Genomic DNA, 26,043 nt, shown 5'->3' on the forward strand with positions numbered 1-26,043 from the left:
TTTGCATGAAGGGATAGGAAAAAATGGACTCAGATTATTCTCCAGTTGCAGCAACTTTATCAACCAAGGGTGCAGGGAAACCCCCCCAAACACAGTCCGAATGACTGGAAGGGGCTGGCAGAGAAAGCTCAGGTACAATGTAGGGTTGAGTGGTCAGCTTTATGGAGTCCAGGCAAAGTCTTCTAATTTGGAGTCTGCTTCAAGTTAGATATATCTATGTATATCCAAGAAGTAGTCATCTGTGATTACCGAAATAATGTAATCAGTACTTGGCATGACAAGCAAATCTATCCTGTCAAAAGTCATTACCTTGAAGGATATAAGCCGCTAACAAGGCGGCATCTGAAGTTTTGCAGAGGAGGCGGCCGTGGTAGAGATCCCTTTTGATCTGTAGGAAGACTAAGTACCTGGAGAGAAAACAGAGTGAATTATAAAGGATTTCTTGGGTTGCTTTAAAAACAAAATCTCTGTCAGGACCCTTTTACTACATTAAAAAAGTTTTCAAAACATACCACAGAACAAATACATTTCCCATTTCCCTTAAGACTCTTTCAAGTACTTTGCCCTGAACTGATTTGAGGTTCAATTCAAAACAACCTGTCAGTTTCTTTCTGTAGCTCAAACCTGAAAAGACGCTTCCTGGTAAAAGTGTCGTTGCTCCCAGTGCTGGGCTTTGGAAGGGGCCAGTCTGGGTCAATTCAGCGCCAAAAAAGAAACCTATGTTGGGAGACAGGGACCGACTGGGCCTCCTTGGATACTGGCTGACGTTCCTTCTTAAGAAGCAGAACAGTGGGTGAAGGAACTAGCTGAAGGAAGAACGCTGCCTTGGCTTGTCAAGAGCATCTGTCCATCTGTGGAACAGCCTTCAAATACTGGCAGAGTTCAACGGGACCTCAGAATTTGAATAAGGTATGAGAAGGGGCGCCGGTGAAAGAAGCACAGAAACTTGACTATCTGCCAGTCCAGGGGCTATGCGCGTGACGTGCAATATTTCACCTAATTCTCACATAACACTTTAAGAGAGGTACTGTTATTATCCATGTCCCCCTATTTTAAGATAAAGAAACTGAGGCTCAAGTGCTTTTCACATGGACACACAACTTCAAATTCAGGACTGTTGGACTCCTGAGGTTGGCGCTTAGTCTCTGTATTATGCTTGCCCTCCTTGCACTGTAACTGCTTTGGAGTTTCACTGGACCTTGTCGCAGGACAATGGAATTATTAACTTTCTGTTTTGAAATATCTTTACAAAGAGTGGGGTCTCTGGTGTTCATAACCTCACAGTGTCCTAAGAAGAGCAAAAGCCAGGGGTATGAAACCCTTCAGTGAGTCACCTACCACAGCGGCTCCTTGGCCAGGGGGCATCTGTGGGAGTTTAAAATGTGCCTGCCAATTCTTTGGTACTCATTTCCAGAGGCAGAGCTTAATTCCCTTCCTTTAAGTATGGGTTGGACTTAGTGACTCACTTCTAACAAACAGAATAAAACAGAAGCGATAGTGTCTGACAGCTGAGATTAGGTCACAAAGTCACTGCATCTTCCTCCTGGTTCTCTCTCTTTCCCCTTGGATCTCATTCTGCTTGAGGATGCTCAAGAAACCCTACAGAAAGTCCATGTGGTGAGGAACTGAGGCCTTTTGCCAATAGCGAGCAAGGCACTGACACTGTCAGCCAGTAGCCATGTGAGTACACCATTTTGGAAGTGACGCCTCCAGTCTAGCCTTCAGATGACCACAGCCCTGGCCAACCTCTTGACTGCAACCCCATGGGAGACCCTGAGCCAGAACCACCCAGCTCAGCCACTCCTGGATTCCTGACCCACAGAAACAGTTTTGTGGCACTTCTTTAGACAGCCACAGATAACCATAGCATCCCTATAGGGCAGTCATGGAAATGTAGTAAAATTCCCTTAAATTCCATCTGTCTGAGCCAAACGGAAATCGGGCCTTCTCTGAACAACAAGAAGTTTCCCCTGCTTCTGTTTCAAGGCTCAAGAATGAAACAGAAGATTCCAGGATCACCTGATCACGTGAAAATGCTCAAAAGAAAGAGGACCGTTGACAGTGCAACTTCTAGGGTGGAGAGAGGTACCAGCAGGTGACTTGGTGATTCAAGTAATTAACAAACAGAAATGAAAAGCTTCTCTCCTAAAGCCTTGCTACTCAAAGTGTGGCCCACATATCGGGTATCAGCATCATCTGAGCTTGTTAGAAATGGCAAATATTAGGCCCATCCCAGACCTACTGATTTCATTGTAACAAGATCCCCTACGTGATTTGTATATAAAGTTTAAGCATCCTTCTAACCACATCAGGAGGGACTCCCTCCTCAAACCAAAGGGGAGCATTATACTCTGGAAATTAATAAGAACGTCCCTTCTCACTTCAACCACCATCACCAACCCCACTCTGCCCCAGTGTTGCCAAGAAAAACTGAAGGAAAAAGAAACCACACTGAGTGAATAAAGATGGAGCCACCGAATCAAGATTGTTTTCACTCTGCTTCCTACAGTGAAATGCCACACGGTGTGTGGGAGAGAGGGAGAGGACTTCTCTGCCTCTCGCTGTTCCAACTCCTACCTTCCAAAGGCTTTGGCAGGATGTGGAAGCAAACCTTTTGCCCCTTTCTCACTGATCACTCCTCCCACACCTCTCTGCTTATCTGTGTCCAAAAATTCAGGGACAGCACATACTGGACTAAAGGAGATATTTCAAAGGGACAACAGGCTCTGATTCTCAGTGTTGTGAGAAGAGCATTCCCCGGGGGAGCACGTCAGAATCTGTGTGTATGGGAGCTCCTGGGTTTGAAAAAGCCCCTCTAGCGCTTCTGATCTTCTCTTTCCCCACCCAAGGGTGACATGCTCCTCCTAACACTGAGAACCATGGTCATTATGAGGCATCCTTATTGATAGGTGCATGACAGGTGCCTCAGGTGAGCTGGAAAGGAAACAAGGCTTTCCACTTGGGAAGGAAACAAGCCTTTCCAAGGGGTTCTTCAGACTTCTGGAGGAAGGACAGCTTCAGGGAGGTCAAGCGTAAGGCATGGCAACATTGCCAGGCTATGGCACAGCTACTGGAGGGGGCGGGGGAAGGGAGGGCAAGTTAACTACCTAAAGAAACAAACCACAGTCTTTAGAGAACAAGAAGAGATGAGCTCATGAAACAATCAACCGGCAGCTTCAAGGGAGAGAGCTGCACTAGGGGTCCCCCCTTTCCTTTCCTGCCATAGCGGCTTCCATCAAGCTTCATGTTTTGTTCATTTAAGGAGGAAACCAATGACTCAGGGTTGTTGGTCATGAACATATATCCCATATGATTCATAGCAGCCTTAGCTCTATATCCAAGAGACCCTGGCGTGGTCCCCCCAGCCACACATGGGCCTAAGGAAGACTATCGTGTTGCCTGAGGCATTGCCACCAGGGCCACTGTGTTGCCAGGCCAGGGATCAGCTTACTGGGGTCACCCAGCCCAGTCAGCTCCCGATGTACAGGCTGGTTGTGTTACGCAATCTCAGAGCCTCAGAATAGCCGAATTCTCTCATTTTGTATCTGAGGAAGTAGAAGTCCAGAGAGGTAGGGTGACTTGTCGGAGGTGACACAGTGATCAGAATCAAGGAAGGCCTCCTGACTCAGGGCGGATGCTCTTTCTACCCCTGTGGTGATTCAGTTACTTAGCAGGTTAGAGAGAGAGGAGTCCTACATGAAGGCAGGAGAACTCTTCATCATCAGAGAGACATCCTCTTTGGAACCGAACAAGAAATAGCTTTAGACCAGATTTAAGACAACAACCTGGCTCCTTTACGCCACTTTGGGGGGGGGGGGCTGGGGATGGTGGGGATGGGGGTGGTAAACTCTGCCTGTCTTCTGGCCTCAAGAGGCTTTACCTCACCTTCATTTTGTTTTCATGCCTGTGTTGTCCTATGTTGATGGGGGTGTGAGGCAGAACTACCCAAAGGCAGAATGAGTGGGAGCCTCCGAGACGGCCAGGGAAAACCTGAGTTTTTCTGTAACATGTACGTCTCTCCAAGGTACTGGCTTTGGCCTTATGCTTTCTGATCTCACAGGGTGGGGATGAATCCACAGATATTTCCAGAATTCAAGGTTCTGAACCCTGGAAAGCACTGGCAGCACCTGAAGAGTTTTTTCCAGATCCTTTGGCCCCACCTTCCCTTCATTAGGTTCTTTGCCCCCGGCTTCCTCTATTTTCTACCGTCCTTTTCCCAACCTGTAATCATGTTTAGTATGTCCTCTCCGTCCATACCAGGCTGCAAGCTCCTTGGAGTCAAACTAGGCTTTATTTACTTTCAATATTCTTCTCGACAGCCGATACATCCTGTGCCTAGCTCACCTACTCACCCTCCCCCGCACCCAGCCATCCAGACCTCTATGAAGTTGGTGCAAAAGTAACTGTGGTTTAAAAGGTAAAAAAAAAAATTACAAAAACCGCAATTACTTTTGCACCAACCTAATAGTTCTGTGCACGTACAAGTGCCAGCCATTGCCACGGGCGCTGGGAGTACAGCAGGGGACAGAACAGAGTCCCTGCTCTACGGAGCTCACGTTCCAGTGGAAGAAACAGATGACAAACTAAATAACTAACGATTTACTGAGCGCGTGTTGTGTGCTACATACACACCATACAGTTTAACACACACGCTCTCACTTAATTCTCACAACTCTATGAGGTGACTACTGACTTTTATCCCTGTCTCAAAGGTGAGGAAACTGAATGATTAGAGACATGGTTGCTTGCCTTGTCACATAGGCAGTTAAAGAAAAAAACCGGAATTTGAACCCAGGTCTTTTTGATTTCTTAGCCCAAGGTCAGCAATCTACAGCCTGTCAGCATAGTTTCCAATGAAACAAAGTTTTACACAGCCATGCTTATTCCTTTCTATATTGTCTATGGCTGCTTTTGCTCTGTCTACAATGGCAGAAATGAGTAGATGTGACAGAGACCACATGGCACACAAAGCCTAAAATGCTTACTATCTGGCCTTTTACTGAAAAAGTTCGCCAACCCATCTTAGCCTAAGCTGGGCTCAAGTGATGTTCATTGAAGGAATAAATAACCTAAAAACTGCATTCATTCATGCATATATTTCTTTCTTCTATTAACATTTTTTTGAGCACCTGCTCACACATGTGTCAGGCAGCTTGCTTCCTTGGAAGGTGGCACCCATTTGTACTCAGTTTCCTTTTACCATTTGCTCTTTCCAAAGACTCATACACCTGCAGTCCCTGTTAAGAGCTAAATCTGGTGCCTAATCCCCATTTTCTCTGCCTCGTCTCTAGCTCAGACAAGAAAATCTATTTATTACTTTGAAAACTGACAAAAGAGATTAATCGGGATTTGGCAACTAAATTTACCATTTGGGAAGAGTCCAAGAGATAATTTGAAGCATAGTTCTTTACTCCTTACTTCATCCCCTCCTCTCAGCCTGGCCTTACGGGAATGGCTGAGATGGTGGTGAAATTTAGGACCAATATTGCTAAGAAAAAACACACTGACAGCTAAATTAGTTTGGCAGGAAAGTGGTGTGGAGGACTGTGAGTTAGGAATGAATTATGGGTATTGAGTAAGGCCAGGGCAGGTACCTGCTCTCTTAAGAGCAGCAGGGATGTGAATGAGGAGAAAGATGCAGCTAATTCCGAGGCCTCCACAGAATGCCTTGGGGAGGGGAGGCAGGAAGGCTCCAATGAGGCCCAGGCACCTACAGCTCACACGCTTGCTAAGGCTTGGAAATTGCATTCCAGGGAAGGAAGGCAGGCTGGTGAGATGGAGAGCGGGGCAGAACAGTCGACAATGGTCAGCACAACTGCATACAGAGGGAGGAGGAGCTCACACACTAGTCAGTGCCCTTGAAGTCTGCTGGCTTGGCGAGAGGCCTGGCCACGTTCCTCCCGCCGCTGACCAGGACTTGGGTGACTACCTGGAATGGCTTTCTCTTTGTGTCCTCAAGTATTAACTGCTGCAGTGTTAGCACTCTTGCTGGCAGGGAAAGGGGACAGGCAGGGAGTGGGGATAACCAGAACAGAAGTGCCTTTCACACAAACAAAGGAGAAAAGCCAGCGCTCATTGTACTTGTGCCCCATGCAGAGCCCTTGGGGTCCACGGACCACGTAATCCATGTGGCAGTACACAGATATCAAGCCTGTGCCCAGTGCAGGGCTTATTGGGGGGTATAGTAAGAAGTACAAGACCTTGTACAGTGGTTAATCCTCCCAACAATTCTACCAGGTAGCTATTAGTATATCTGAAGGTCATACAGGTTACATATCTTATATTCAAAGCCACATAGTCAAGAAGTGACAAATTAGGATCTGAACTCCCAGGTCAATGCTGCTTGCTGGGTAAGAGGGTCTGTACATTAACATTATGCAGCGACACTGATTTAGAAAAATGTATTGTTAAGAGTTCCTCCTAAGGGCCAAGTAACTATATAGTTTTGTCCTTTAATCAAATCAGAAAGCCGTACGTCTGCGGTGTTCTCACTGGGTTGTATTAGACCAATCTCTCATCCCACTGTCGGTCCAGTGAGTTGTGGACCAGGCGATGCTGATGTGTGGTGTTAGAAGGTGAGGTGCTAGACTCTCAGCAAAGATGTGGTAAAGTTGCTCTGACGTGTGGACAGGGGTGCAGACTTCTGGGTCTGCCCTGGCATCATCACAGAGAGAGAGGGAGGGACAGAGGGAGGGAAGGAAAGAGGGAGGGAAGGAAAGAGGGAGGGAGGGAGGGAGGGAGGGAGGGAGGGAGGGAGGGAGGGAGGGAGGGAAGGAGGGAGGGGGAGCGAGAGAGGGAGGGAGGGAAGGAGGGAGGAAGAGAGAGAGAGGGAGGGAGGGAAGGATAGAGGGAGAGGGAGAGGGAGAGAGAGAGGTGTGTGCTCAGAAGTAAGGCAAACACTCGAGATCATGAGTGAGGCAGGCTAGTGCTTTGCCAAAACTCATCTCTGTTTAAGTTGCAAACACAGTGGTTCTACCCTCATTGTTCTGCCTAAAGCTACAGGACTGCTCATTAATATGGATGAGCTTGATTTTCAGAAGCAAAGTGGGAGTCACATCCACTTCCACGTGGATGAGCAGAGCCTGTAGTTTCTATGTTTAGTCAGGAGCATGAGGTTTGGTTCCAACTACACACCTCCCCGTCCTCGGTGTTTCCAAGTAGGTGGGTGTACACTGCTCCCGACACCTGGAGGAGCCCACCCTCCTGATCCTTCTGACCTGACGGTAAGGTTGCCCGCACTCTCTACCAGGGCCCGTGTGAAGCAGCCACTTTCCCTCCCTGTCCTACTTTGCTTCCTTTGTACCACTTGTTCCTGTTTCTTGCCCTCCTCTCTCCCCGTTTCCTTATTTTCCTTCTCAAAGAAGATTTGCTCCTTTTACCTGATGTAAATAAAGGTAGTGGCATCCCGCTTCAGAATAGGAAGTGAAAATAATTCCTATGTTTCTTTCCTTCCGTCTTCCCTTCTCATTCCTTTCTTTGGGATTGTCCCAAGCAGTTCAGGGTCTAGAAGTAAATCTCCATGCTGTACAGGACAAACAGTCTAAATGACTGGTAATGGCCTCACCTCAGTCTTCACTGTCCCCAAGGTTTTAGTAAGGGGGTAGAGCTGGCAGGGCGGTCTCCTCCTCAGCTCTAGGATTCCCTGGCGTGACCTCGTCACCTGTGACCGCACCCTCTACAAGGAACCTCAAGGTTTGGCTTATGTCAACATTAGATCTTTCTAATGTAAAAATTAAGGATTCCTGTTACAGAGAGTTCCTGAATCTCTGAGGCACTACTGTTAGAGTGAGTTTGGTTCAGAGACACAAAATACCCTGGGGAAGTTTCGAAGCGCCCATTCATTGACCCTCTTATAGGATGGTTGTGGGCACAGAGGTACTTTTTCATCCTCAAGTGGTGCTGGATGAGATAGGATTCATTTCCTGCAGCCGTCTGCTCTGCACACAACATAATGCCCACAATGACGAGTTTATCACAGACCTGATCCATCAGCACACTGGCGTTCACCCACTTGGATTTAAAATCCTCAGGACTTCCCAGCTCGTCTTTCAGTGTCATGCTTTGGCATTTCCCAGGTACATTAGGCCACTGGGATCTATTTACATCCCCCCCCAAAAAAAAAAAAAAAAAGAAAAAGAAAAAAGCAGCAACACAGCCCTCTCCAAAGACGTGCACGGTAGCTACGTCACAGGTAAAAGAAAAAATGCATTTGATTAATTGGTTAGTGTAGAGCCCTTTGCAGATGACCAGTTCACACTTGAAGGGAAGGAGCTCATTCTGTTCTAATTCTACTGAGGGGGAGAGCAAAGAAAGCATGTGGAAATGAAATACAGAAGTGAGGTTACATTTAGGATGAATTCCTTGCCTATAAAAGTCAGGAGCTTCCAAATTAGAGGATCTGAGAGGTTTGACAGTCCCTCTCTCCTATCCTTTCCAACAGGTCTTAGTGGCTGAGAGAGGTGTGTTCATTCAGCCTCACCTGGTTATTTCTTCTTTCAGGGCAACGGGGTCTGCAGGGTAAAACTTCACACGGAAACACATGGTGAATGGAGGCTGGGCTGTAGAGAAAGAGGAGCGCATCAGGGAAGACCCTCTCACCCAGAGATGCCTGGCTTCCCCTCCCCCCCAGGATGCACAGGCTCTGAACCTTCAGAAGAAGATCCTCAGATGTTTAGGGCAACTTATACTCAGAACAGTGGAAAATTACCAAGACTTACTATAATGTAAGCAGGAGGTTTCATGCCACCCTTCCCAGGGGTGGGAGTCTTTTCTTGGAGAATACTTACATCTCAATTGCTTCACCACAGACTTTGTAAACTCCAACCAATGCTGAAACAGAGAACACAGAACAAGAAAATCCTAATGAGAAGCAGTGTCAAATATAACTAGTTTTATCCAATTTAAATAACCAGACAGATTGTAGCCCAGGGTGAACGCAGCCCAGAAGCTTGTGATATGTAGGCTTGGAGAGTAAAGAGTGATATGATTTTCTGAAATAAGCTCCGTGGGGAACCAGCTGTGAAGGGGAGAAGAGTTCCAGCTTCAGATGCCATTTCTGGGCTTCCCTGGCAAGGCCACTTTCCAAAGTGGGGTGCCAAAGTTCTGAGCCATGTTTCTGGCATACCAGGAGGTACAAGTGAATGCACGTATGTGTGATGGGAATAAAGCCCCGCCTGGCTTGAGTAGGGAAACACTGACTTTAATAGGATGTGTATGTTGATGCTATGTGCCAACTTTTTTTTTTTTTTTTTTGGCAGGAGTGTGGGGACAGAGGCTATGGGTAGCAGCTCTTCAAAGTAGTGACAAGTTGAATTTCGTAAGTGGTGAGACGGCAGGGATGGCTGGTGTGTATTCCATCTTTGTTTGAGTAACACAGATTGCCAACCCGTGTTAGGGAGACATGCTCAGGATTTCTTGGCATCCAGGGATGTTTAAACTCTGTCTCGTAAGACAACTAACCACAACCGATGTGTACGACAGTATCCTGTTTCCTTTGGATTTTCATAGAGGCCGGACATAGTAGCAATACATTTTTACCCCATGACACTTGTTTGGGGGAAGGAAGCAATGAGACCCTTCTATATCTGCTTCCAAGTTCTACATGGATGCTTTATAAAATGCAGTATTGATATTTGCTGCTTTTATGCTAATCAGGAACCATGACAATTTGCAGAGAGCTAGAACTACTGTTATTTGGAGTTTGGTTACCTGGGTGTAACTTAAAACCATTAGTCATAAGCTCTTTGAGGGCAGAAAATTGTTCTGTTTACCCTGTACGCTCATGCCCAGCATAGTGTTCAATGTGCAGCTATGGAATGGATGAAGGAACTGGGTCCACAACTCCCTCTTTTCTGGCTACTTTCATTTAGTGTAACATCTTGGCAGAGTTCTCGCTTTGGCCAGGAAAGCAGCCAGGGCCACGCAGACGGCATCCTGGCCTCCCCTGATTCCCAGCTCTCACCTTCTGGGCTGGGCCGTGGGTCATGCAGTTAATGGACCCACTAAGAGCCAGTTCTCCCGTCAGCTCCACATGGATAATCTGGGCTGACATCTTGCTCTCTTGCTTCCTCTGATCTGAGTTCCCATGAGGCTGGCAACTCATTATAGCCACTCAATGTGGTTAAGAGGTCCTTCTCACATTACACGGCCCACTGCGGCTCGCTTCACAGGGAAGCAAAGACAAGAGGTGAAATTGCATGGAAACAACTGGGTTTCCAGGCTGTGCTGGTGAAGGTAGAGGAGACCTGTCTTTTCAGAACACACCAGAACTTTGTACAGGGAGGAGAACACAGCAAGTATCTGGGACTCAGAAAGACCACCCCTAGACATTCTAGTGACAGATTAAAATAAACTAAAGATAGAAACTAAGAGGAATGACTTGTGAGATCCGTTATCAGCAGAAGGCAGATGGAACTGAGTGACAAAAAGACTATTCCCTTTGGCAAGAGCTGGAGAGAAGACTTTAGTTTGTACTAAAGTGAGAGCTGAAGAAAGAAGTGAGGCTGGAGGAGGTTAGGATGGGGGTGAGAAGGGAGTAGAAAGCTGTCCCTTTTGCATCTGTTTGGCTCAGTCTGGGTCCCAGAATCACTAGCCAACTGTTAACAGGGTTTAGGGAGGAGGGGTCAGGAGAAGAGCAAAAGAAAGTTTGGAGAGGGAAACTTGCTCCTGTATTTAGGAGAATGGGCCAGTCTGGCACAATATTCAGACTCTACAGGCTTGAAAGGAGAGGCTGAGAGCAGGCTGAGACCCTGGGCCTGAGCCAGGAACAGGGGAGAGGTAGAGAGCGGGCAGCTCCCCCAGGAAGGGCCAGGAGAATTCCCAGACTCATGGAGACCGCTGCAGAGCAAGCAGTGGTGGGATGGATGTGAACACGGGGCTCAGACTGCCTGGTGCCCCGGGGCAGGAGGTTTATTTTAGGGCCGAGGAACCGGGGAGCTTAACTCCTCCATTCGACCCCGAATCAATAGATCTGGGATGGCAATTCTTTACAGGTCCATTTCCTCACAACTCTCAAGTACCCTCTCAAGCCTCCCTGCTCCTTAACCCCTTAATAAAGGCATAGAATCACATAGCTTTAGAGGCTCTCAGGTATGAATTCAACAAGGAACCTTAAAAACCACACAGGTCCTTAGACAGGTCTGAGCTGGAGACATGCTTTGCCATCTGCCATGGGAAAGTTACTTAGCCTGTCTGAGACTTTATGTACCCATCTGGAGAGCGAATAATATCATTGTGAATACTCATTTCATCGGCGGTGAGGATTAAATAACATAGGTGAAGCGTTTAGCTTAGAGCCTGGTGCAGCTCGGTGCCCAGTGCCCATTGGCTGAAAGATTCAGGTTTGTGCTCAGTGCGGAGCCCGGCACACAGCAGCCACTCCATAAATGTTTATTTCTCCGTTTTCCTATTTCCTTATTTTTCTCTATCTCCTTCTGCTTTTAATCTTAATCACCTCAACATATTCTCTTATTCTCCTCAAGTGCATTTGGACCTAACTTAAAAATAATAAACAAGACACATTTTACCCTTTTTTTCCCTTCGTACGCCACTCTACTTAGGAGATGAAGAGAACTTAGGGTAACTGGCCTTCCTTCTTAAGGAGAAATAGTTTAGACTGAAAAATAAACAACAAAAAACCCCTTTGTAAAAATAGTTCATCATCATATAGTCAAATGGACAACTCTAGCATGTGAGGACATGTAGCTGCCCAGTGTCGTGGCACTTTTGGGGTCTTCTACTGTGGACCCGAGCTAAGGACAGTATTTATGTCAAGTCAGTGGAGCCTCCACAGGGGGAGGGGCTGACCTCGACACTACTTCCCAAATACTCATAATGCTCAAAATTCTGTCGAGCCAGGAGGAACAAAATATGTCAGCCAAGTGGGACAGGGCTTGTCAAAGGAAAGGGATACGGTCCTTTTGATTCTTTCTTAAAACTCATGTGTTTAGCAAAACACCCTCAATGGGATCTGGAGAGGCAGTGACTCAGAGCATCGAAAAACAGAACAGCATGTGACTCTGGTGAGGGGGTATCTATTCAGTTGTTCTCTGTGGCCCTGGGCGCTGCTGGGAGGCTGCACCCTCTGGGGCTCCCTTCAAGGCTCCCAAATGGTGACAAAGATGAAGCCCAAGTGTGGAGCTGGGAAGAAAATTAGTGGAGCCATGAGAGGCGGTGCTGGGCTTCATAGCGATCATGTTTGTGGAGGGTGGTAGGCAAGCATGGGTCGTAGGCAGGGTGTAGGCAAGGGAGGCCTGAATGCTTCCACATACTTTCCCAGTTCAACGGGGATGCCAGAGAGTCCATCCCACAGAGAGCAAAGGGCTGATGGTCAGAAGCTGTAGAAACTGCAGGTGTCGCTAGCAGGCCAGCTGGGCAAGTAGAGGGGAGAAATACGGCACTACTGACCCTTAACTCACTCACTCATTACTCCGCCAGCAAATATTTATTAAACAGCCATTACCTCCCAGGCCCCAGGCCGGTTCCCGGGGTCTAGCGATGAGTGAGATGAAGTCTGTGCCCTCCGGGGACTTAGAGTTTTGCACACAGACAATGACAGCATGGTGTAGTAAGTGCTACAACAGGGGTGGTACAGGGCATATGAGGTACATATGCCCCCTTATTCAGAATGGGGGTTAGGGAAGACTTCTGGAAGAAGTAAAGTCTAAGTTAAGACCTTATGTGTAAGAAGGAGTTAGCCAGAAAAAAAGTGTCGAGAGTGGAGAAGTAAGAAATATTCCAGTCAAGGGGAACTGTATAGGTGACAAGAGAGGAGGATGACATGTCTGGGTCACGGTACTGTCTGGCTGGGCCGCAGCAGGGAGGTGATGCTGGAAAGGTGGGCAGGGGCTGGGGGAGAATGGACTTGTTCCTCTATCTGTCAGGAGTATCACAGCCCTTGCCAATGCCTTGTATCTGTAGAGCCGCCCATGCTGTGTAGGGCAGAATAAGAATTGTATAATAGCTTTGCAAGGTGCTGAAAGGCCCACATCAGTTCGGCTCTCTCCCCTCCCCAGACTGGGCTGGTGTGGCACTTCAGGTGAGGCCCTTTCTAACCTGACTATGTGGTTCAGCCCATTTACTAGAAAGGGTACTCAGCCTGCCACCTGGGCTCCAAGACCGCAACACTAGCCCAGCTGCTCTGCCTCCAACTGGGCAACTTTGGGCAAATCACTGTAGCTCTCTAGGCTGCCATTTCAGCATCTGTAAAACGATGGGCACACTAGGTGAGCTCGACTAAGGTGTCTTCAGGTCTCATAATATGATTTGAAGAGATGACACCCAACTGCAAGGTCTAGTTGGTCCCTGACTGTTTATGAGTGACAGCTCAAAGCTTCAGGCTTATTGACCAACCCTCTCCTCCATTTGTGCTTTGAATATTGACTTACCCGCTGCTTATCTGGGTCTACAAAGCGGATCCCAAAATAGTCTTTCTCAAGTAGGTTCAGGTGGTGGCAAAGAAGGTCAAACAGGTACTGGCCTTTGGCATCTCTCTGCAAAGAAAAAAGCTCCATTGAGAAATGAGAGGGCTTCCTCAGTGGAACTTTGTTTGAAGAGTCATAAAAAATCCTAACAGTTGCATGAGGCTATGCAAGGGGCACATGTCCCTAACTATGTCCTCCGTATTGTGATACATTAGATACTCTCTGGAATTCTCAGGCTTTTAGCACCTGGAAGGGGCCCAAGAACCCTTCCTTCCACAAAAATGTCAGCGAAGTCAGAGTAGAATTAAGTGAGCCCAGTTCCATCTCTAAGGCACAAAGTTTTCCTAGGGAATGTCAGTTTGGGAATAGGGAATGTCCGAGTGGAATACGCCAAGTCCAGCTGGCTCTGCCTGTAAAGGATATCTTGAATCCATTCACTTCTCTTCATCCCCATTACCAATCCCGTAGGTCAAGCCACCACCATCTCTCAACTGGACCACAGCCAGAACCTTCTAACAGGTTCTCTGCTTCTGCTCTCGTCCTCTCTCCACATAGCAACCAGGGTGACCACAATGTAGACATGTCTTTGGTGAATAATACAGGCATCTCAAACATACAAAAGGATGTACCATGAAGTGTAAAACTCCCTTCTACCCTATTCACCCTGTGCCTCAGTTCCCTTCACCCGAAGCAACCCCTTACCAGCTTCTTGTATATCCTTAATGAGGTATTGTACACATGGGCAAGCCTATAACACATACATTTCCTCTTTTAAAAATCCACTAGCAGCGGGGCGGCCGGATGGCTCAGTTGGTTAGAGCGCGAGCTCTGAACAATAGGGTTGCTGGTTCCCACATGGGATGGTGGGCTGCGCCCCCTGCAACTAAGATTGAAAACAGCAACTGGATATTGAATATTAGGGACTTGGAGCTGAGCTGCGCCCTCCACGACTAGATTGAAGGACAACGACTTGGGGCTGATGGGCCCTGGAGAAACCCCCTGTTCCCCATATTCCCCAATTAAAAACAACCAAACAAAACAAAACAAAAAACCAGGCTTGAATTATAAAACAAAAAACAACACTGGCGGCATATTTTGTACTGTATTCTGTTTATTGGGATAGTTCCCCCTACTTAGGGTACCTTGTGAATCCTTCATATAGATAGATACGCTGCCCAGTTTTTAACAGCTGCATACCACTGGAATGAACCTCAATTTATTTACCCAGCTTTATATTGATGGAATGTGTTTCTAATCTGCTATTACAAACAAGGCAGCCGTGAGCACACAGCGATCTTTAATTACGTTACCACTCCTGCTTAACACTGTTAGTGGCTTCCTGGTGCTCTCAGAATAAAATCCAAACTCTGATCATGGCCTCCAAGGCCCTACACGACCTGGCTCCTGCCTCTTTGCTGAACTCATCCCAAATCATTCTCCTCACTGCTGTCAGACCACAGCGTCTGTTCCTGAACGCTCCAAAGCTTTTCCGCCTCTGCATCTTTGTATTCCCTCTGCCTGGCTTCTCCCTCCATCCAGCTTCCCATGGCTACTCCTTCTGTCCTTGAGGGCTCAGCTCAAATGTCCTCTCTGCAGAGAGGTCCTCCCTATAAAATAGCCCCTCCCAGTTACTTTCTATCTCATTTATCCTGTTTATTTCCTTCACAGCACTGACAGTAATCTGTAATTATCTTGTTTATTTGTTGTCTGCTCCCTTTCCAGGCTATAATATTCATGAGAGCAGAAGCCCTCCCCCAGAACTTAGCACAGGGCCTGGCATATGGCAGGTAGGTCCTCAATAATTATTTATTGAATAAATGACTGAATAATAACAAGTAGAGGTTAGCTAAAAAGTTTTGCAAAATGTGAGGAAATTAGGCCATTTCTAAACTCATAACCTTCTCCTTCAGGGACCTGCCTGGGTATCTGGGATGAGCTGGGAGGAGAATGACTTGCAAGAAACTGTCAGAACATCTGGAGGTCTGCAAGACATTGATCTCTGGGCCTGTCCCCAGTGGTCTCCACAGCTGAGATAATCATCTCTGCTGGGTCTGTGTCTCATTCTGCAACCAAATCAAGATTGTGTCATAAGATCCAAAGTATCTCACCTGCACCAAGGCCCAAGGCCATGGGTTATTACAACAGGGCCTGGCCCTATTCCATGGAAGGTTTACACTTTACCTCTTCCCCTTCTGCTGGCTCACCCTATACAATTCAAGGAGAAACTAGGGCAGGATATCAAATCTCTCAGCAAATATCTTTTTTCCCCCCTCCTTCTTCCGCCTCCCAACTCTGGTTCAAGCCATTGTTTTTCAGTCTAGATGTGTAGGACACAGCTCCCTGGCCCATGCTGGTGGTATTATGAACCCTGCCTTCCCGCTGGCTGAGGCAGTTGGTCGCTGCTTACTGCAGCTCACAACAGCTCTCGCTGGTTGCCAGCCACTCACACTGACCACCGCCTGCTCCTGGTAGCACACAGTAGCCCGCAGCAGCCCAGCCCCAGGAAGAACTGTTGTTCACAATCTTAGCTGTAGAGGGTGCAGCTCACTGGCCCATGTGGGAATCGAACCGGCGACCTCGGCCTTAGGAACATGGCGCTCCAACCACCTGAGCCACCAGATGGGCCCCAGCAAATATCTTAAGAAGCTTATCCTTGGAGGACTGGGAGGATGAGTGAGTAGACAGCTCAACTGAGAAGGTGGTGCTGTGTGGGCACTCCCCCTTCTGCTGGCCCCCCACACTCCTTCTCACAACATAAACCCAAGGCCGTGGCCCCATTCTCCCCCCCTTTGGTCTGCCACCAGAAAGAGCTACTTTCAGAACAGAGACTTGCTAGGAATCACACTGGGACTTCTGGGCAGTGGGCCGCGAATCAGGTCTTTCAAAGGACTCCATCTATGACTGTCTTTTGGGGTAGGGGCTGCCAACTATTTTCTTAGTGATGCCCCAGAATATGGGGAGAGCTTAAAGTCATTTTTAAGGTTCTTCTGGGCGCAGAGAACTATGTTTAACTCTATTCCAAGCAGTATGCCCTGTGCTATTACCCTTCTCAGAGCAACTGAAATGGAATATTAAGAGACAGTTGCATATTATGAATATTTTTCTCTGCAAATTTTACTTTGCACCAAGCTGGCTGCTATACTAAGATCAGCGGGGGTGAGTTTTAATGGCTAAAGTTCACTTCATACATACAACAACCGTATTAGCAGGAGCCCGGGGTCGCCCTGGGGGAAAGGTGCTTCTGTGATAGTAATCATGCGGGCTTTTCCTAAGAATCGTGCCTTCCATAAAAACAACTCATTCTCAAAGGCCAGCAGCCCACATACACTTACAGGGCTCTTAGTTGGTAAGAACCTTAAATTCAGTAGCTCCCACCTGGGTTCTCCCACTTCATAGGAAGAAAAAGGAAGCATGGCTTTTCTCTTCAGGTATTTATGAAAAAACATATCTCATTACACATTCTCTGTATCAATAAAAAAGGATCTTTTCTTGTTATTTCTCAACATCTGGTGAAACCGCTGCTCCCCACCATGAAGTCCTGGTTCCCTCAGGTTCCCATTTACCAGTGGTAGATGCATGATTCTGAGCTAAAAGGCTCTTGTGTAGACTAATGAAGAGAAGCATCTTCCTTTGCTGTTTCTCCAAGGCTGGAGGGTGGGGGGTGAGGGGAACAGGGAGAGAGGTTAGGACAGAGCTTCTCCTTATGGCAGAATTCCATGAAATTTAAACTAAAGGCAGAATCAACTAAGAGCACTGCTGTGGTACCTTTCACAGAGAGTGGCAACCTGCCCCTCTCTTGGAGCGCTCACGTCTGTGGCTGGTGGAGTGACCTGAAGCAGCCTTCGGCGGGGGTCACATTCAGCTGAATCATCATGGTAGGCTCCCTACGAGAAGCTGTCGGCAGGGGCAAGAGTTTAGGAATTTTAAACTTCCTGGCCTTGTGGGTCCCCTTGCACTTCCAGAAGCCAGCAGTGTCCTAGTATTTCCTCTCCATGGTCTCCCCGCCCTAAGTCTGGGGCTTTCTGGAACATTCTGTGGTGGGCAGTCTTCTCTTTTGGCTGGATGGCAAAGTCCAGTGAGTTCTATCTTCTTTTCCTTTTGCCTGCAGTTGCCCTCACACTATGGCTAATCCATGTATTGTATGTTGAATGTTTGCCATTGAGTATACTGAAGAAACAGGCACTCAGGGTGACAAGTGCTTACTGTTTAGTCACAAAATCAGGGCTCCCGGCCTGAGGATGTTTATCTTCAGGGCAAGTGAGCTGAGGCAGAGCACCCAAACCCAGCTACACCTCTGAGGTTATTCTCTTCCCAAAGTCATTGTTGGGTCAAAATAACTTACTAAGCACTCATTAAAAATAAATTTGTATTTTATGAACCACAGTAGTAACCCACACATGTTTGAAAATAATAGTGCATGCAAGTGTAATCCATTCTCTCTCTCTACATGGTGCACAGAATGATTCGTGAGCCCCTTAGAGTCGTTCTGCAGCTTTGAGGTTGGGAGAAGTCACATTCCTGCCCCTCCCTGGAGCGCCTGGTTCTCATTCTCTATGGTTTGTCTATTCTTCAGGGAAGGGACTGAGGCAGCAAGCAATACGCAGGCGTGGACCAGTGACCTAAACTAGTCAAAGTTAATCGCATTTTTCTGCTTCATTGTCAATACCCTTGGACAAGAGAACAGTTTTATTCACACCCATCATGGTGTCAATCCCAGGGGCTCTGGCAGGGTGCATCCTGATCAGAGGGGCTGACATGTGAAAGCTCCCCACTCATTAGGCCTCACCTTATTCCATCCGGCTTACCTGTGAGGCAGGCCGATTTTAAGAGCAAACTACGCGAGTCCTGAAGAGGGCAAGAGTGAGCCCAACTTTCTCAGCTCCTGGGCCACATGCTGTTAAAGGGGATCTGGCCACAGTTTCATGGGCCCTTAGAAAGCAGAGGGGAGATGCAGGGCAGGAGACAGCAGGCACCTGCAGTCCAAAGGCACAAGAATCCAGGGATGGAAAAAGGCCAGGGCAGGATGGGGTGCCTATGGGAGAGGACAAGAGCCAAACAAGTTGTCCTCAGAGGCCTGACAGGGAAGGAGTGGGCAACGGGGGTGAGATGGCTTCTTAGCCAGCCTCTCTATTCTAGCTTAATTTTCCATTTAAATTTCTTGTAGGCCAAACACTTCTTTGCTTTCCTCCTCAGTGTCCTCTAAGGGCATGTGTGTGCCGATGTCTGCCAGGTTCAGGAGCAGATGCTGTGGAAAAGCACTTTAATGTCACAGAGGAACAGCCACATTAGCTCATCTTCTCAGGGCTGTGGCATGAGTAAGCTGAACTGAAAGTGTGAATCAATTACTGGGGTGCAGTCCTGCCTCTGTGTTCACACGCAACACCCAGCCCAGCTTTCCGAGGCAGAGGGAGGATACGGGGCACAAATGCTAACAGCAGGGCCCCAGATTTCTTAACCTCAGCACATTTTCTTTGAAGGGAGGGAACCCCTGCCGAGCTCCTGGCCCAGGAGCCCACTTTTCTTGCTTAGTCCTAAACCAACAAAATCTGTCCAGGAACTGCTGAGGCTGCAGCTCAAAAGCAGCCAGCTCACTCTGGGAGAAGATGGGGAAGTTCATTCCAGGGTACAATGCAGCCATACTGTCTTCTATAGCAGGTCCCCCCAAATGCAGCAAGGCCATAGCTGAGCCCTGCCCAAGCGTGCCCTCTGCTTCCTACCCTCAGAGGAGATGGACTCCAGGACTCACAGTAAGGCTGGGAAGGATGGGCCCCATACAGGCACTTGGAATCTAGGCTGTAGCACCACGTGGGGTAGCTGCTGTGGGGCCAGGTGGCCGTGTGGGGACTGGAGGAGAGACCCGGCCCCGGTGAAGGGAAGTCACAGTTCAGAGGGTGAGAGGCACAGTGCTTATCCACTCTCCTGAAGCCATTGGCCTCACCTAATCCTTAATAAACACAGCAACTTGTACAAATACTTGCCATTGTACATGTAAATTGAGGGAGTCGGGGTGATTTTCATGATGCAAATAGATATCTGTAGGTTCAGATGCCAGGCGTGGTGCCTCAGGGAGCCCTGCTGGCAGTCCTTGCTCAGGTCAGGGAACTGGCTGAGCTCATCACCACATGGTATGGCGTATGGCCTGCAGAAGATGTGCACGTGGGGCGGGGAAACACATCCAGTCTGGAACATGGAGGTCACTGTGTGCAAGTAAATGTCATGGGAGGGAGGACTAAGTGTTCTGTCAGCACAGATGGTCCAACCCAGACTCAACAAGGGCAATTAGGACCCTCTGAACAGAACCTTCAAACCTGCTGTTTGTACAGCATGTAAGAGCAGGAACGAGAGGGGTAGACTTGTTATCAATGATGATGCTTCAATAGCCATCATTCCCATGTGGATTCCTTTTACCTGGTAAAGTATCTGGGAAGAAAAAAAGCCTGAGCTGGGCCTGAAGAAAAGCAAACTTGTCTCTATTTTCCATGATGAGGCCACTTTTACAGTAAGGTGACTCTTAGAAGCCTCACTGCTTCTTGCTATTGATTGATATATTTTGGTTGTAGTTTTCCAGCCAGTGCTAAATATCTCTGGACTAGTCATGTCACAGATGCAGAATTACTGAAAACTCAGCAAGGCTTATTAGGAAAAAACTCATTACTTTGTATTTGTGAGAAATTCATTTTCATTCCCCCCCCTTTCTCTCTCTCTCTCTTTCTCTCTCTCTCTCTCTCTCTCTCTCTCTCTCTCTCTCTCTCTCTCTCTCTCTCTCTCACACACACACACACACACACACACACACACACACTCACTCACTCACTCACTCACTCATACAATGTTGCTTCAGATGACTTATGAAGAAAGTCCAGAATTTGGGGGGTAAATTGACTTCCTCTGGCCCCCAACTCATTTTACTGCCTTTTCCCCCCTAAGGGCAAATGTACATGTTATTTGGCAAATCTGGGAATTTCTGGTGTTGTAATGAGTGGCCTCAGTCATGTGAAATATGGCAAGCTCAGTATCCTCACTGTTTCTCAAAACCCTGTGGCTATCCCCCCAATTTCTCTTGCTCTCACCAGAAAGCTGTTTACTGGCCAGTACCAACAAATGTGATAGATTCTGAGCTGGATATAAACGAAAGAGGCCAGCATTTTTGAGTCCCGGTGCAATCTCCCTCTCAACTATCCTGTTAGGTCACTCATGTCCCCTAAACGCTGAGGTGGAGGCAAAGAGAGCAGAGAGGGGAGGGCTCTGGGAAGGCGGAGGTACTGGGCATGAGCACTAGGGTCGGAGTTAAGGCCCTGCTCTGCCGTGTCTTAGCTTGTGACACCAGACCTGAGCAGACACAGATTAAGGTGACAGACTGTCATCTGTCTGAGCTTCCGTTTCCTAATCTATAAAACAAGACTAATACTATATCTTTCAAAGGATTATTGTGAGGCTCAAAATAAAAGACATAGATACATAAAAACCCTGTGCATTTTTTTTCTACCAACTTCTTTCTCTGCCTCCTTGTGACCTCTTCCTTTAGGTTGAATGAACTTGAACATGACAAGACCTTAGCAATGAGACTGCGTACTCATGGAACAAAAGCTACTCCTCTGGGGATGAGAATACTCAGGTGGGTCCTGGTACACGTCCACCTGTGCTGTATCCTCAAGCTTAGGAGGATGGCCACCATTTTGAAAATCTGCCCTACAGGGCTCTCAAAGAACAGACTGACATCTTCTCCATACCCCAAGGCTATTTTCCCTAGACTAGGTTGGAAGAAGAGTAGAAAATATCAAATATATGCCATGAACCCAAACCCCTCAGAGGCTTGGCAGCTTTTACTCAGCACTGCAGAGACAAAGACAGAGCTTCTTATGCGACGCTCTTGACACGCTCCCAACACTGGGGAAGGAGGAGTTGAGTGAGGTGGAGGATGAGCTACAATACAGTTCCAACAGACACTATACAGTCCCTTTTAATACCTCATCTTTAACGAGAAAAAGAAAAAAGCATTTGGCAAAATGTATTACATTAACTTAATCCAGAGCCTCGATCTCTTTCAAAAAAACCTAACTGGTTCTCTCTGGAGTTAAAGCAATGTGAGCTAACTGTAGTCTCAAATTCCTCTCCCTGGAATCCTCAGGCAACTGCCCATCATGTTGGCAGATAAAGGGGAAGGGACAGACAAGTAGAGCCTGTGGTTCTCTGATCAGAGTCCCAGGTTCCCCAGAGCTCACCCAGTCACTCACAGCTATTGTATCCCTGGCAGGACCAGACAGACAGGCCATTTGTACTGCTTCTCCTTAGGACTGCCAGCGCCTCCCTTGAGAAGTCCCTCATCACAGCAGATAGAACTCGGAAGTGAGGTTCCAGGGCCTGACTCTTGGCCTATGGCCCCACTGACGACACAAAGCCACATTTATGAATGCCTCTCTTCCTAGTATAAGCGGAAACCACCTCAACGGAACAACAAAACTTAGAGTCCCAGGAGAGGAGTGATACAGCTGGGGCCAGGAGCCAAACAGATGGTGCCGAGATGGTTTACTGTACAAATGCTGAAGACAAATCCCAAATCTCCCAATTGTGGTTGTCCCAGTGGTAGAGGGGGAGGCAAGGTAGGAAGCAGATGGCTAGCTCACTTGAAAGTAGAGTTTTCTTAATAAACAACAAATTCAGAACCATACCATGCTCTGGACTCTCAAACTTGAGCCTGCATCAGAAGCATCTGGAAGGTTGCTCAAACCCAGAATGCTGGGCGCCTCTCCTAGAGTTTTTGGTTCAGTGGGTCTGGGGTGGGGCCTGGTAACTCGCATTTCTAACAAGTTCCAAGGTGATGCTGATGGTCTGGGGATCAACACACTAGATCAACCCTTCTCCAGCACCTGTTGGTCACTATTAGCTCTCGCAGCAAAAATGCTGGGATAAGAGGTAGGAAAAATGGGTATTTGAACACCACTGCAATTCAGCTGTCAGCATAATTTTCACTTTTATTCACTCTCATGTTTTCACATACCAAGAGTGCCAACTTTGGAGGATTAGGCTTGTAAGTTAAATACCACAGAGCAACTCTGTTCCTTCCTGCCAGGTTTTCAAATTCTGCCCTTGGTGACTGTGAGCAGCTGCCCAGTTCTGGCTGGAAAGTTCAAGTCCCCAATTACCATTTACTTACTTACTTTCTTTTTTTAATTATTTGTTTAATGTGTACAAAACAATGTAATAGTTAGACATGAAATCTTATCATTTGCAACGATATGGATGGATCTAGAGGACCATTGACTTTCAATGGCTAAGTAGCTCAAAAACTCACTGCACTTTTGCCATGAATTAGATTATCAGAAACTAAAGCTGGCAGTTATCATCAAACCTAATTCACAGAAAGCTCCCTTCTTACCTCAGTTCTGCTGTCAGTGGCAGGCAGTCTGTTCTAGAACATTTCCTCTCCTGACCTCCAGGGACTCTTGTCTAGGAGGTGGGTTGGGAGCTGCCCTAAACCTCTGCCTCCTACTGCCTTCTCCCTGTAGCTGTGTTCTTTAAGCTTCTTGGTCAGTTTTGTCTTGGCTGTCATGACCAACCTTCTCCTTTCTCTCTCTTCCTGGGAGAGGACCCAGCTATCCGCCCATGAGGGAGTGGGAAATGAATAGGTATATGGTATGTGCCCCAAGGATGTCATTCCAGGCAGACAAGTCTCAGCTTTGAGCAGGACGTTTGGGGCAGGAGGGAAATGATGGGAATAAGAAAAGGCAAATTCTGACCGCAGTCTCTTGGAAAAGTCTTTTCCCTCTCTGAGCCTCAGGTTCCCGCTATATAAATGATCTTACATCCCCTGATGTGCCCAAAGTCACTGATTCTGTTATTAGTTGACCAGGGTAATCACACTCCAGGTCCATCTTTCTCAATGACAAAAAGGAGATTTTTTTTGAAAAAGGGTAATTAGGTAGCTTTACAAGGTAGATGTTTATTAAGACATTTATCGCTAGTTTAATTAATTTAAAAAACTCAGGATCATTGCTCAAACTAAATAGAAAGAGTAACTAAACACTTCATTCAGTTCTAGAAACTGCCTCTAGCAGACCGGAGACAGTGAAGACCATTATGTGAAACTGTTATCCTGCTATGAGTTTGGTCATTTTACATTCCACTGGGAGTGATGGAAATACCCTGTTCGGTCTCCAGTGCATGCCTCCAGTAAGTGAGGATTGTTCAGGATCTTCTCAGAATGGATCCTGAGGCTCTACCTCCCCCTGTTCTCCCCAGGCCTATGGTTTCCTAGGCTCCTGAATTTCTATATGGGAGGGCTTTAGGGGTGACCGTCTGGCTGGGGTGGGGGTGGGGAATAAAGTTTATTTGCCTGGCCCTGTATAGAAGGTTGAGAATTCAACTGTCCAATAAAGAAGGGACAGGGAATGATAGATGGGAAGAGGTGATTGTCCCTTCACCTCTTCCTGCACTATCCTAAACTTGTTTTGGAGGTAGGGCCTGTGAACCTGGGCTGAGGTAAAAGCAAGGGTGAGTGTCCCTGGGTCCCTGAACTTGTTAGTTTCCTCAGGGTTCTCCTGGATGTAACACTTCAGTGTCTGAGCAGCAACAGGCTTGGTCTATTAATAATTCATGGGCTTGAAAATGTATCACCTAATGGGCACTGGGGATGGGGCAGGGATGACCGGATCCCCAGGCATCAGGCAAAACCATGGTCTAGGCCTTGCAGTGTGTTGGAGAGAGCAGAGGGGCAAGAGTTCCGGAAGTGTGTCACTGCTGCTCCAGCAGTTCTTCAGCCTGAAGAGTAGGGATGAGTGCGCGAGTAGCACATTCTTGCCATCTCTGTGCCTTTGCATGGCAAGGCCACCAACACTGAGACCAAGAGTCCCTTGAGGGCTGCACAGCAACACTAAGTTGAGATGTCACAACTGAAAAGACTCTTGCACAACTGCCGCAAACTCAATACTGTATTATTTGAGGGCCAAAAAATGGATGACAAACCACTTGGAAAAACACTCAATTCAATATACAGCTGAACCTTGAACAATACTGACCTTCCCCCTCCCCCAGTGACTGTTGAAAATTCACGTATAACTTTAGACTCTACAGTTGGCCCTTTGCATCTGTGGATTCAACCAACTAGGGAAACAGTGTATTAGATCTGCAGTTGGGAATCTGCGGTTGGGAATGCGATAATACTGCTTTTGATCCATGGTTGGTTGAATCCATGGATAGGAAACACACGGATACAAAGGGCCAATTGTATTTATTTAAAAAAAAATCCATGCATACGTGGACCCACATAGTTCAAATCTGTGTTGTTTACAGGTCACCTGTATATCAAAGCCACGACTTTGGGTGAGGCCCTACCTCTTCCTTCTCAAGGTTGCAGGGATATGGGATTAAGAGACATCTGAGACAGCAGCTCAGGAAAAGCCTGCTTCTTTCCTCTAATCTCACGGCACTATCTGTACCTCTTCACTGTCCTACTGCTGTCCCTCCTGCGCTCATGTCCACTTCCTTCTCCATTCTCTGGAGAGGTGGAGCGTGGGATCCAGTCTGGCACTCATCGTGCACATGAGCCTTGTACATGCTCCTCAGCAAGTAGCTGTTGATTAACCACTAAGTGACACGACCAGGCTAACAGCTGAAGATCAGCTGAGTCTTCACCTCCTAATACCCAGTGAGATCAGTGTAGGAAAGAAGAGAGAAGAATCGTGCTGGGGTTAAGACTTCCTGGAGATGGAGTCCCTGTCCAAAGTGCAGTCTAACTAAACCTTAGAAATCCATTTCAGGATCAGTCTCCCAGGTATTACCTTGTCTGGTGTGTTGTACTTGAGTGGGGCAGGGGCTCCCAGTCTCAACGTCACTGGGCACCAGAACATTGCAGGACAGCCCAGCTACAAAATAACTGGTTAGGCCACCCACACATAGTCATAGGAAAGGAAAACATGGCTCTACTTCCAGGAAGGTCTCTAGCTGGGTCCTTGCCATTGGAAAGCGAATTAAAAGTTCAATACTAGAAAAGGCTAATCATTACATCTGCTTAATTACATTGATGTGAATCTCACAGCCAAGTACTTTTTAGGGAGTTAATGTTGGAAAACACTTCCTTGCTCCTGGGCTCAAGTGGAATAGGATTTAGGATGTTTTTAACTTCTGGAAATTATCAAATGCCTTCCTATGGGCAAATTCCATAGGTCTCTAGGGACATCCTCTTTCCCTTACAGTTTTTCTGATGCTTTGCCTGTCTTTCTAAAATATTTCCTGACACCTGGCCAAGGTGTCACAGGATATTCTTTGGGCTTTAGCACCTCGGATCAATGGGTACTTATTAAAACAGGATTGGACATCTGCCTTAACACTTGTCATAGGTCAGGTTCCTTAGGAAATGGACTCTGGGATGGAGTTTAGCAGGCAGGATATTTTTAAGGAGTGCTCCGGGGATCGACACCCATGGAAAGGAGTAGAGGAAAGCTGGAGTGGGTAGAGGAGGAAGTTGAGCTGTGCTGCAGGCCTACTGTCAACTTGGCTGAACCAGGGGAGCTCTGGAGGTAGGATGGCCCTTCAGAGTTGTTTCAAGTTGAGCCAAAATGGCCAGGCCTTTTACACCCCTGCCTCAAGCAGTCACTGGATATGGACCACTGCCAACGGCACTCCC

The 26,043-nt window shown here is 47.4% G+C and overlaps 1 protein-coding gene across 9 annotated transcripts in view; it reads right to left on the reverse strand.

Moving 5' to 3' along the window:
* FRMD5 (FERM domain containing 5) overlaps positions 1-26,043 on the reverse strand; it is a 265,056-nt gene that overhangs the window by 28,593 nt on the left and 210,420 nt on the right. For 7 of the 9 annotated variants that reach the window (XR_016020851.1, XM_019725329.3, XM_019725326.3 and 4 more), the window contains exons 2-5: positions 13,386-13,490; positions 8,787-8,829; positions 8,480-8,558; positions 310-407 (exon numbers count right to left, since the gene is read on the reverse strand). Coding sequence is in view for 8 of the 9 variants with exons in the window: in XM_019725329.3 (XP_019580888.2) it covers positions 310-407; positions 8,480-8,558; positions 8,787-8,829; positions 13,386-13,490 (325 nt within the window). In the remaining variant the exon portion in view is untranslated. Of the gene's footprint in view, positions 1-309; positions 408-8,479; positions 8,559-8,786; positions 8,830-13,385; positions 13,491-16,984; positions 17,069-17,186; positions 17,316-26,043 lie in introns of all 9 variants that reach the window. The other 2 variants (XM_088797182.1, XM_088797183.1) reach the window with 2 other exon arrangements.

Source organism: Rhinolophus sinicus, chromosome 3 (genome assembly GCF_057876585.1).
Source record: "Rhinolophus sinicus isolate RSI-liver-muscle chromosome 3, RSI-T2T, whole genome shotgun sequence".
NCBI lineage: Eukaryota > Metazoa > Chordata > Mammalia > Chiroptera > Rhinolophidae > Rhinolophus > Rhinolophus sinicus.